Below are 13,133 nucleotides of genomic sequence, written 5' to 3' on the forward strand. Positions count from 1 at the left end.
AGCGCCCAAAAACAGATTCACACTAATGGAAAGGCAGATGACAGGCAGCAGGAAATCAGCAAAGTTCTCAGACTTAGAAGTGTGAAGGAACGGAGTCCGTTTCGGAGAACTTCCAGTTATAATTCTTACCTGCCACCTCTGGTATTGTCTTTGGCCCCCTGAAGTAATTTGGTAATCTAATTAGAACACAGGAATTTTATCTATTTTAGATTCATCAATCATTGGTCTGTCATTTAAGGGAGACCTAATGGACAGACCCAATTTTAGCCAAGCTGTTTCAAGATGTTAAAAGAATCTGACTTGAAGTATTGTTGCCATGTAACCTGCTTCCTGCATATATTATTGTCTTTCAGTGCCTTGTAAAACATTGTAGGATTTTTTTGGTTCCTTACAACAGATTTCAAAAGGAGGCAGCTCACAGTCAGAAGCAAGAAAAAGTTTTTTCTTCTGATGCCTGCCAGTGCAATCAAATGGAAAAGGATTTAAAAAAAATTAAATGCAAAAGAAGTAGAGTGTCTGATAATTTCAAACAGTATGCTGGAATCATTCTGACAATAAAGACTTTTATTGCACCCTCGTAGTGCCTGGGGTTTTAATTTAACACATCAATGAAAAAGGCAGCGTTTAAAAAAACCACCACCACCACTGAAAACACCAGCAGGACTTGCTTTTATTAGTGCAATTCGTAAGAAATTAGAACATTTAATGAGAAAATCGTTAACCATGAAAAAAATGGACTGACTTAACTTGGGGAGCTTAAGTAGTGAGACTTCAATTTAGTTTTTCAGCTACTGGTAAAATAAATAAAAAGAGTGAGCTGATCACCTCTGGAGCTGTAGGAACTTCAGCACGCTTTCTTGTGTGATAGCTGCTGTTGGAGAGAACCATTATCTGCCTCCTTTTCTAGAAACCGTAGCGTCAAAACCTAGTGGGATGATATCAAACATGTCTTGTTTCATTATTTTCAGAGCTTCTGTCCTTCAGATTCAGTTCAATTAGGCATTTTATAGAACACAAATATAACAGTGCTGTGTATGCTTACAGTGAGCAGAGTGGAATACAGTATTTAAACAATGTCTGCTTCTTGGTGTGTTTACTTATCCTTGTTTCTTCCATCACTCTGGCAGGTGATTTTCTATGTTGATGTTTCCATGGCTGAAATAGTTGCAGTAACATATGTGCCTATAGCATCTGAACATAAGAAGGGCTGTAGGTCAGGTTAAAGGTAATCCCATAACCAGTCTTTAACATTTAACAGTACAAGAACAGGCCAGGCAGATGCTGTGACTTATCCAGAATGCTTTCCTGCATTTTCTGCCTCAATGGCATCATCATCTTTAATCTCTTTTGATAGAGTTCCTCTTTTAAGAATTTGTTCAAGCTTTTTTTTTTTTTTTTCCTGTCTGTTAAAACTTCCAGCATCCCACAGCAGCCTGGTGTAAAGTGGTTAACTGGCTTTGTTTGAAGAGATACTTTTTTGTTTTCGTTTGTTCTTAACCCAACTCTTTGCCCTTGCTTTGAGGCAGGCAGTGGTCTATCACTCCCTATTCATCCTTTTCCCAGTGCTTCTGAGTTCAGAGATCACTGTTGTACGCTCTTCACACTTGTCTTTTCCAAGGCCGAGCTGTCTGACAGAGGGTAAAATTGGACAGTTCCTCAGCTGTAATTAAAGATGAAGTAAATAAAGTACTAAAATCTAGCAGAATTTAGTTGGGCTTGCGGAGCTCTTGGTGACGTTTTCACTTGTCACGTTTGCAGTGTTTTACAGCTGCCTACCTTGTAGGAGCTCAACAGTGAGGGTGAAACTAGTGTTCCCCTTCTTGGTAGGAGTCTCATTGTTTGCCTCTGCTTCTCTCTGTCGGGCGCGCACAGTTTATAATACTTACCTCCATAATCATGAACAGCATTGCTCCCATGAAAAATCATCAAGCTACCTGTACAGAGACAAGATATAGTCTAATATCAATAACAACAAGGTAGTCTTTTAACTCCAATCACCCTACAGCTGTTGTTTTGACATTATTGTGCCTTCATTGTAAATTTAACGCTTTTCTTGAAATATGCATGTGTTTCAAAGGATGTTTAGGGATATGCTTTTTGTTGTAAAACATAACCTCCCTCAGCTTTTGGTTTTCAGGGAAAGACTTTTGCCTTGGCCGTGCTTGGGTTTCTTCCTAGTGTATCTAGCTTTTCCAGAGAGGCGGAAGTAACTGTCAGTAGCTTAGATAACAATTATCAACTTGAGTAGCCTGAGGTGGTATGGGTGTGATTAACTCTTTTGATGCCTGTGTAAAGGCAGATGTAAAGAGATGTAAAGGAAAAATATTTTTTTGCCTTGAAAGTGTGCATTTTTTGATTTGTTTCTTTCTCCTTGTCTTTCAGTGAGTCAGCAGTTGATAAACCGCATTGATCAGTTCCTGGAAAATAAAGGCTCACAGTACTACATGAAAGGGATAAATTGTATCAGAGTTTTCAGAGAGGAGGCCATTAAGGTAATGTTAGTATGTGAAAACTCTCGTCTCTTTTAAATTAAAGACATGATGGGCCTATTTGCTGTATTAGAAACTTGATAATTTCTTGCTACGACAAAAAGAATTAATTCGTAAATTAAAATCTTTTATGCTGTTTTTAAAGTTTAGAAATATATTTGTATTTTATGTTTCTTTATTCCTACTAGAATGGGCACTAGCTTCTCTGGTGTTATTTGCTGTTGTTTGTTTTCTTTTAAATATAAAAATACAAGGCCTGTGACCTGATGCTTGTAAAGGAAAAATAAGCAATCCTACGAATTTCTTAAGTAAAGGTAGTTACAAGACAGTCTGTGTAGCTTTCTGAAAGGCAGTTTTTGTGGCTCACCTTTCCTTAGAACTCTTGGCTTTAGTAGTGATAAAAATCAAAATCCGTACTGACTTTTGTGTTCACCATGTTAGATGACTTCATGAAGAATTAAGTTTGCAGCGCTCTTCAGTAACCTACTTTAATATTTCTCTGTTATCATTGCTGTTATTTTTTTCAGCTGTCCAAGGTGCAGTGCTTTAATGACTTTCTGCAGGCCCTGAAATCAAAGGTGGAAGATAAAGCCTTAGCTGATTTCTGGGAGATCGTTATACAAGGTAGAATGGCATATGGGGGGAAAAAAGAAAAAAAAAAAGTAGTATATTTCTAGTTGTATTATCCATTATGTAAGAGAAAACTTTGTTAGCAACGGGACACTCAAACTAACCCCAGAGCAGCATTTTGATATGGTTCATTGCTGCAGCCTGTTAAAAAAAAAAAAAAAAATCTTTCACATTGCGGCTTCCTTTTTTGCACTAATAGTTTCATATCAGCAATATCCATAATGCCTTGACAAGTGTTGCTGAAATTGTAAATTAATTGTGGAAGAAGAGAGACAAATTAAATGTTACAGAATAAGGAGAAGAAGATAGGATTTCAGCTGAATTTCAAAATAAATGAAAAAAACCTCATGCAGCAGAGATATAAAAAGAGTCTTCCAAATTAAGCTTCAAAAAAGGCATAGATAGCATTGAAATATGTCACTGATCATTTTGTGTTTAAGCAACCTGAAGGACAGAATATGTGATAATATGACACCTACCTATGATTAAACTGGGAGATGCAAGGCAGTGCAATTCCAAAAGACATTCAGAGACTACGCAAGTGATAAATAAAGGAACATTTTCACAAAAATGAAGCATGGTGGACTAAAAAAACCTTTTACGTCATACTCTTGTTTTTAATTGGAACCAGTGCTAAGAAAATCTGTTAAATGCCCAGTTCTGTCTCTTAAGGGTGCACGGTATAAAATGCAAGGATATGCTTTTGTATAGCGCCTTTCAAAGTGACGGACTCCAGATGCTCTGTAATGTCTGCTTCATCCAACTTTTTCAAAATGCAAGATGGGAATTTGTTTAGCAACCCAAAACAACAGCACAAGACAACAGTGAAAGAATAATATATTCAGTAGTATTGTAGGGGACCTTCTCTGAAGAAATTTGGAAAAAAACCCAAAACAGCCCCCCCAAAAAAACAACAAACTTTGAAAGTGGGAAACATAAACTTCTAAAGCCATGCTAGAATACTGTTTTAATAATTTTTATCTAGTACAAACCAGAGTTTTTAACAAACTGGAGTATATTTTTGAGGGAAAAAAACTTACAAATACAGAGATGATCTTTTCATACAAAATAGATTATCTTCTTGTGAGAAGATGGTAAAATCATGGTGCTTTATGCATAGTCTAGCTGCTCTCACTAAGTAGCTGAAATTGCTTGTCATTTGCTGCTACCAAAAGCAGAAGTCCTATTTTCCCTGCTTCTTGCCACATGACCCGTCCCCTCTTTTCTACCAAACATGGCATGCATTGGGCCTTGTCAGGAGTGTCTGCAGTCACCAGAAGAGGATGGATGTGAGTTAATCAGTGGATTTGGCAGTGCTAGGTTAACGGTTGGACTTCATCTTAAAGGCCTTTTCCAACCTAAGCAATTCTATGATTCTAATGAGTTAGTGGCTCAGGAGCAAAGCAGATCTGTTTGACAAGTTCACTATCTCACGAAACCCTGCCATGTGGTTCTGCGGGCACATTAAGGTGGCGTTACACTGGTGCTGCAGCTGAAACCACAGCTTCTTTATTCAGGCACAAGCAATTGTGTAGCCAAGTGATGAGCTAGACTGGAAAAACTATTGGAATAAAAAGCAATTGATATTTTATTTATTGGGGTTTTTTTTATGGGGGGTGGGTCACTGCACAGGATGGTTGTTCTGGCACAACCAAGGAGCAAAGTGGGGGCAGGACCAGTACTTTTGTAGCCAGACTACGGGTAATCACAGCGTAAGTGTTTGTACGTTAGGAGTTAATTTTTCTAAGGCTATTAAGGACTGAAGAGCATGCTGTGAATGACTGAAAGTGTAATTTCTGATAGATTTTCAGCATTTAATCTGTGATCTATGATTTCAGAGTCTCATTAGTTTGATTGTCATAATATTAACAGTTTCCTAAATGGATACTTCCACCAGCTTATGAATATGCTCATTAATTTATTTTTATATCATAGTTGACTCATTTATGCAAGTCACATTTTCCTTTGAGCAATATTTTTTTATTTTTGCTGCTGCTGATGACACATTCAGAAGTTGGAAGACTTTTTTCATTTCTAACATTAAGTGTGTTTTTGGGAAGCCTTCTAATGATATTTTTATATCTCTTACTTTTTTTTAGACAGAATTTCTTTGATCACTAAAGATGAAGCAGGGGGAAGTTTGGTGACTAGCGAAGAGGCTGAAAAGGTATCATTTTTTTAATGAGCATCTATTTGTTTACAGCCCGTGCTGTGGAACAGAAGTTTCTTTCTTATGTGGATAAATCTTTAGGAGAATGAAATAGGATTCGTATAAAGGAAGAAGAGTGTCCTTTTGACACACAATTGAAATTACTCCAATTCAGAGCAAAAGTAATTCCCTAACATGTACCACAGCGTTGGTCTTTTGAAAGCAGCATGTATTGACGTAATTATCTGAAAATATCCTCTACAAAGAACAGGAGTTTCAGGAGCTCGGTGTAGTGGAACAGCAATAGACTATTTTTATATGCAAGATCACTATTTGAACTTCATAAAAAGAATCTTCATCTCGTTGTTATCACATTAGTTCAAAAATCAGGATACCGTTTTGTCTGAAGGTATTGTGAACTCTAGCAAAATAAAGTTGTTTGGCTAGTTTTCACCATAAATGCAACGACATCAGTATTTTCCACTTTATGCAGCTCTTGTAGATTGATGGACATCATAGAGGATGCTGGTATTGTTATTAGTGATCATATTACCGCCTTCTGGAAATACAAGTTTTGGAGTATTTGCAGGTATTCTTTCTACAGAAATATAACACTTCAGTAACTACAGTGATGACTGAAGGATGTCACAGTTCCAAAGGAGCAAATTCTAACAGGCAAAATGGTGCCTTCTGTTTGAAAGAAAGCAGAATACGGGGTTGCTCTCAAAAACTTTATTCGTGTGGAGAGGGTAAGGTGGGCATTCTTGTATCAGGCTGCTAGCCACATTTTTAAATAGTTCAGGAGAAAGAAGGTCCTTGTATTACAGACCCCGAAGGTAAACCTGTGGCTAAAATCACTAAGTGCTTTGCAGAGAAGCAGCTTTTCTAAAAGATGCCACATTGATTTGCACAACTTCCAGGCCTTACATTAGCAATAACCAGAAGGGGGTAGAAGTAGGTTCTCCGTGAATGAATTAACGAGTGGGTAAAAGCTTGTATTTTAGAAACTGCTTTTTTCATCTGTAACAATTTACCTCAAGGTGAAGAAGGCATAAAAATGTCATGAAAATGAAAAGCTAACAAAGAGTCCAGAAAGCTAAGCACATGTGCAGAGTACAAATGACAGAATATGATTTTTTTTCTAGACGTGACGGACCTACTGTCTGTTTCTTACCACACGTAATTGTATAGAGCGACTTTTTTCCCCAGTGGTAGTTTTGAAGGGTGTCAGGTTTTGTTATATATTCCAAATGCTATGAATTTACTTGGAAACTTCCTAAGACAGTACGTTTCTTGAGAACTTCACTTTCTAGTCTGAAACTACCACTGATGCTCAAAATGTACTAATGCTGTGTGAAGTAGCCACTATTCCATAAGGAAATCTCTACCAGATGTAGACCTTACAGCATACTGTTGTCTTAACTGTGAGCTTGTGGTGGCTAAAAAATATTGTGCCTGCATAGGAATGCAGCACAAAGTTTAGAGTACCAAGGACTGGATTTAGAGCTGCCAGGCTAAGCTGGAGCAAAGCGTTTGTAGACTGACTTCAAAATTACTTTTCAGTTTAACGTCACCTTACAGTCAGCAAGGTGTTGCAATGCAGGAAGGTCTTTTGTGATTGATTGAAGGTCCTACAACAGCAATAACTTCCCTTTAAAACAGGAGAATAAGAGAGATTGCATGAAATCAGCTCTGCAACAGAGTTCTCTAACAGGGCAGTAACCTTGATTTTCAGAATAAATGGGTTGCATCTCTTTGCTGACTGGGCAGTTGGCAATCACAGTTAGTCACTAGATAACCATCTCCCCACATGCTCTCCGGATCCAAAACCTGAACACAGATTTGCCATTGTCTGTCAAGGTTTTATATGACTTTTTACTTAAGAAACTGGAAGACTGTATATTCTTGGAGGGATATTTATATCTGCAGGGATAGAAAATTTTGTCTTGAGGTTATGGGGCTGATCTAAAACATAGTCCTCCTTGTTCCAGTTAAACCCTGCAACAGGTTTGCTGGGTGATACAAAGTCAGAATTTTCCTAGGTCCATAGTAGATTGCAAAATGGTTCGTTTTCTATACCCTTCACTAAAGGGTTATATTGGTTCTTTTAAAACATCACACAATACAGGAAGATACAAGTTTTCCTCACCTCTGTAACAGGTCACATGCAGCGTGTAGGTCAAAAGATTGTCCGTCAGTGTGGCGTCTGTGACACAAAAGCCTTTTCTCTTGTGTGCAGATCGCTAGCTGATAGTTTCTCGACTGGTTTGGATGTAAGACTTCAGGTGAAGGATAGAGGAAGACTTACAATGCTGCTCATTAGAGAGGTGACACTTAAAAATTTTCTTTTTCCTCTTTGGATGAGCTAGGTTATCCATGTGTATTTTTCTGTTGCTGAGAAGAATGGGTTTAGGTAGGTTTTGTGTTTTGGGTTTTGTTTTTTTTTTTTCCTGTAATAGTGGAGATACTGTTTTTAGAGTATGAGGATGATAGGTTAAAAGAGCAGAAATGTCAAGTGCTTTTTCTGGTTGCTTTGGGGAAGATAATGGATTTCAGCACAGCTATTATATGTAATTTGCTTTTGCATAAATGTAAAACAGGCTTTGAAAAAAAAAAACCAATTTTGGATGTTCAGTATTTGATGGAAATGTCAAGTTTCGATTTATTGCAAATCTTCATCGTACATTTCTTTAGCTTTTAGCTTTCTTTACCTAATTTAGTGTGGGAAAGCTAATTTTGAAAACTTTGAAAAATGTGCTACTTTCAGAAATACCATTTGACTCTTAATTAACTGTGTAAAATGAAATTTGATCTGGCACAAAAAGCCTTGCAGAGCTGACATTGTCATTAGCTTTTAGTTTCATAGTATGTGCTTTATATTACTACTAGATTGAGAACTTTTCCAGCAAAAAAGATACACAGACATACAGCATCTTGACATTCTAATTCCTTCTGGCCCTGCCACTTTCTCAATTTTTCTGCAGCTACAAAATCTATACGGTAAATTGAAGTCAGCATGCTAAAACATGAGCGTTGTCTGTGGAGTAAGCTTTCTACATTCGAGTTGTCTGCATCCTCTGTCTTTGGTGTTAACCAAAAGCAAGGTATTTGCTTTTCATCCTAGTGGATATGGTACCTGATACTTTCCCACAAATGGGATGCAGCAGCTAACTTCTCAGTGTTTTACCCCTTGTCTAAAGCTGTCATTATTGTTCTAGAGAAGGATCAGAACATTTTATTTGTGTAAGCTTTTTACAGTACAAGTATATTGTCTCAGAGACTGGGAGTGCTGTGATAGGGATCCCATGACCTTTTACACAACCTCCGTGGCTGTTGTAGTCGAAGTCCTCAGGTAACCAGTAGCTTGCTTTCAGGAGTCAGCTTTTTGCACAAAAGAGTTACCTAAACTCTAAAAAGGTATTTATAGCTGTTTAAAGTGGTTATTTTCTAACTAGCTGTTCTCTTACATCGTCTAGAGTTACAGTGAAGTTGTTTCTGAATTAAGGATGATGGAACTCAAATTCATGGAATATGGCTTTTCTTCCTCCCCGGTGTTTGTAGACATCTCTTTATCTGGGAGAGGGCTGTTCCCGGCTCCGTATGCTTGTTCTGGGGCATTTCAATAATAATTAATTAATAATAATTAATTTAATAAAAGAAAATTTATGATTTTTTAGTAAGGATATTGGTAAAGAGATAGTAACAAAAACCTGCAGACAACTGGATACTTTTTAAGTAAAAGTCAAGTATTTGTATTTTTTTCTACCATTTTAGCTAAATTATTACTTTTTCATTATGTTAGGCTAAGAGAAAAATAATTCAGAGGTGGTTGTACTCCAGATATTGTCTGTATGTCTGATATCAGTTGTTATAGTATCTGAGCAACTTGCCTTCGTCTGCTGTTTATGGATGCCATGCCTTAAGTGAAGGGCATATGGTGAGTTGTATCAGCAGCTACGGCAATAGAATTTTACATAACAAATTTTCTATTTTTAAAGACTGGCATTCTAACCATCTTGTGTGTTTGAGAGTTTTTTTTTAAATTCATGTCTTTGTTCATTTGTTAAATGTTAATTGAATTAAATGGGAAACTTCTCAGTTCCACACAGAACTAGAATGTCGTACTTAAGAGCTCTGCTAAACAAGCCGTTGGTCAGCTTACGTATGTATTCATATCAATGGGGGGGCGGTTTGGTGTCCTTTAGCATTTTGTAGCTATATGCAATATTACTCATAAAATTTTCTTTTTTAAGAACATAAACATGGCCATACTGTAACAGACAAAATTTCCATCTAGCCCAGAATCCCATATTTGACAGTGGACAATAACAGATGGGTAGGGAAAAGTGTACTGTTCCGGGCACTGATGTCTCAAGTGCTTCCTGTGCTTGAGGTTGTTTTCTGTGGATTTAGTAGACTTCAAAGGATTTCTCTTCTATGAGCTTTCCCCATCTCCCTGTGAGACTAGGGACTCGTAGCATCCTTATTACAGGGTGTTCTACAGCTTAACCATATGTTGTCTTAAGAACCATATCCTCTTGTCTGTTTTTCAGCACACTTCACCGTAAAATCCTTTAAAAGCAAGTCTTATGAAATTTCCTGTAGTTTACGATGATTTTGGAGGGTGTAAACCGGAACAAACTTCCTTCATAATTTTTAATTACAGGTGGATTTGTTTTGATATACAAAGGAGACATTCTGTTAATTTAACATTAAGGGTCGGAGTTTTGTCAGTATCATATAAATACATTTGTATTTTCAGTTCTTGGCTCCGAAAGAAAAGAAAAATGAAACTCTGCCTCCCACAGATGAAGGTGGTGATGTTGATGATTTGGTGAGTACCATAAAGACATAATGTGGCTTTAGAACTAAACTAACCGAAAGATGCAGTGAGAGAGAGCAAGTGCTTCTTAAAGCAGTAGATTAGAGTGCATGGCTTAGAAAACACCTAAGGAACTGAGTCAGAAAAGAGCCATGTGGGATACTTATTTGCTATTGTAAAGCATAACCAGGTGTGTAATTTCATGATAGCAAATACAATGTTCTGTAGTAACGTAGGTGTTTACATAGGTTGAATGTGCTCTCTAGTGTGTTTCAAAAGAGCCAGTGAGGCTACTCATTTGATAGCAGATTGTTATAATTTACTGTAATAGCATTTAACAAAGCTTGTAGATCTAGAACACCTATTTCTGTGAGTTGAAAATTGAAAATCATTTTTTAAAAGGTGTTTTAATCGTCTCAATTAACGTTCTCTATATAGGCTTGCTGAAATTCAAGGACTTCAAGAGGTTTTTTGATAAATATTTTAGCCATTTTTTACAGGCTGAGTCATTACAAATCTGTCTCCGAGGCTTAAGCTGATGGTGTAGACAGTTTTAAAGAAGCTTCAATAGCAGGTGGATTTCTACTTTTGGACTGAACTTTTTTAAATCTATAAATTGCACACACGATTATGTGAAGCTGAGATTTTTAGGTTTGTTTTTGTACTTCATAGTAGCTTAGTATTAAGTTATGTGCAGTCTATTTACATTACAAGATAATGATTTCCAAATTTGCTTTGTTTTCTAAGCACTAAACACACGGAAGAAATACCTTGAATTCAATACTGCTTCTTTCAAATCTTGCTCTTCTATTTGCAGCTGGACATGATGTGACTGAGTGATACATGGTGACTATACAAGCAAAGTTTTGGAAGAGATCTCCCTATGAGATGTGGGGCACAAAAGAGGATGCTAATGAGAAGACAGTATATCCATCTTCATTTTCTCAAATGAGAGCAGGAGTCCCAGAGACATTTCCGGTTGTTATAAATGTAATCTGACTTTTCCAAACTAGAACAGAAGATTGAAATAATCTGAAGTATTTGTGAAGTAATGATACCTTTAAGGCATCTTTTTTTTTTTTTTTTTTTCCTTTAGCACGCTGAATCTAGCTTATCCTTAGCATTGCTTTCAGCTAAACACTACTAAATTCAATGAGAATCTGCGTTGGTGCCTGAAATTCTTGTTATGTTGCCTGGGAAGGAAGATAGAAATGTCACAGTGAGGTTACCAGGTAATGCTGAATCTTTAGTGGAGGTAATTCTATAACATTGTTACAGAAGGAAAAAAAGTCTCTATTTTCATGGTTTTTTCCTATTAAAAAACAGAGCAAAAAACACTGTGAAGGCTTATGGGGAAGAAATTCTAGGCCAGAGAGTCCCAAAGTACTAGTTTGAGATACACAACAAAATCTACACAGCAGTTAAGCGTGCTGATTTTGCCACACTGTACACAAATCAGTAATTATCGTCTCTGTACTACAGGTTCTCTATCCTGTCAGCTCAGCAGCAGCTCAACAGACTCAACAGAGTCCCTTTCTGTTATACATTATCCTGTTTATATACTGGGATTTCTGGGGTTTTTTTAGACTTTTAACTAGTATGATTACTGTAGATACTCCTGGTGCTAAAGGGATGAATGAATCGGTTATATCCCCATTTCATACACTGTAGGTAACTGCTAACACAGCGCAGAAGAATCCATGAAAGCTGTGCACTGACAACTGTGATAGATAACTGATAATAGTTAACATTGGTAACCAAAATGGAGTACTGTCTACACAGAGCAATCCAGTGTAGTAGCTTAGAAAGAGATACTCAAATTTGATTACAGATCTGGAGAGACACTAACAGATGCTTGTTTGTTACAACCGGATTCGTTCCTTTAAAGCTTTTCTTTCATTATTGCAAACGTATAAACAGACTGCGCAAAATGGTATTAAGATCATAAAAAAGAAAAAAAAATCGTGAGCTGTAGTTAAAAATGTTTTGGAATATCTGCACTTTATACTGAACAACGCCTCTTGTGCAAGAAACAGTAATTGCTTTTTGCCCCTTCCTCCATATACAGCGACCTGCTCTCTCCTCTCTTACTATCCTGAGTCCATGCAGACTTTGAAAGTGTTTCTCAAATGCAGATGGCAGGGTGGAAGTGATCTTTCCAGACCTTTAGAGCATTTGTGTCACCAGAAGATATTTTTCTGAACTGTAAATATTTGGTCAGTCCATTGTTTTGAATGTCTTTTAAGGCCAATGTATAGAGTATAACACTGACTTGGGGGTTTTTTTTACATTTTATTAATTTGTTTGATTAATAAAATATTTAAAAATTTGCTTTTGTCTTCTTCAGAATGGTGTTTGCTAAAATCAGATGATTAACTACCTATTCAGCACCTGAGAGAGACTATCAAAAGCTCCTTTTCTGGGCATACAATGCAAACACTGAGTATCAAAATCCCTCTGCAGAAACCAAGTATAATTACTTGTTCTATTCTTTACAAATGGTAACTTCACAACACCCCAGTAAAATAGTTTCCGCTATTTTGCAGAGACGATAAGTCTTGGTCGAGACCAGACAGGATAGAGAATTATTTTGCAAATCAAAATAAGGCTTTCTGTTTATTTTTGAACCTGTTGACCACATTTTTAGAGAGCTTTGCTTCTGTCAAGCCATAAACATCTTCATGGAGGATTATTTCACAGATCTTGTTACCTGTACAGCACATGTAGGCTCAGTATGGTGACTGAGTTACTAGTACTGAAGAGGGGAATGGGAATTTACGGGTCATAGTTAAAATTAGTGAAAGCAAATTCTTAGAAGGCAAGCAAGGTATCGGTCATCAGAAGCCTGTGATATGTCTTACTGAGAGTCTATGAGATAGCAACCTGATTTTACACCTGCTCTTTGGCAAAGGGCCAGCTTTCAGGCTCCTAGTAAGTGACTGGAAGAGATCTTTCACTTAGTCTAAGCTCACATTTTCAGTTATAAAGTCTGACCTAGTTACGTACTATTTACATTGAGGATGCCCATTCTGAATTGCAATAC

The 13,133-nt window shown here is 37.0% G+C and overlaps 1 protein-coding gene across 4 annotated transcripts in view; it reads left to right on the plus strand.

Moving 5' to 3' along the window:
- The window catches only part of XRCC5 (X-ray repair cross complementing 5), a 53,950-nt gene extending 41,530 nt beyond the window's left edge, over nucleotides 1-12,420 (plus strand). For all 4 annotated transcript variants that reach the window (XM_054208644.1, XM_054208643.1, XM_054208645.1 and 1 more), the window contains 5 exons: nucleotides 2,383-2,492; nucleotides 3,017-3,113; nucleotides 5,219-5,286; nucleotides 10,031-10,102; nucleotides 10,908-12,420. In XM_054208644.1, coding sequence (XP_054064619.1) covers nucleotides 2,383-2,492; nucleotides 3,017-3,113; nucleotides 5,219-5,286; nucleotides 10,031-10,102; nucleotides 10,908-10,922 — 362 coding nt within the window. In that variant the 3' untranslated portion in view covers nucleotides 10,923-12,420. The remainder of the gene's footprint in view (nucleotides 1-2,382; nucleotides 2,493-3,016; nucleotides 3,114-5,218; nucleotides 5,287-10,030; nucleotides 10,103-10,907) is intronic.
- Nucleotides 12,421-13,133: the final 713 nt, after the last annotated feature.

The sequence above is a fragment of the Rissa tridactyla genome, chromosome 7 (assembly GCF_028500815.1).
Source record: "Rissa tridactyla isolate bRisTri1 chromosome 7, bRisTri1.patW.cur.20221130, whole genome shotgun sequence".
Classification (NCBI taxonomy): domain Eukaryota; kingdom Metazoa; phylum Chordata; class Aves; order Charadriiformes; family Laridae; genus Rissa; species Rissa tridactyla.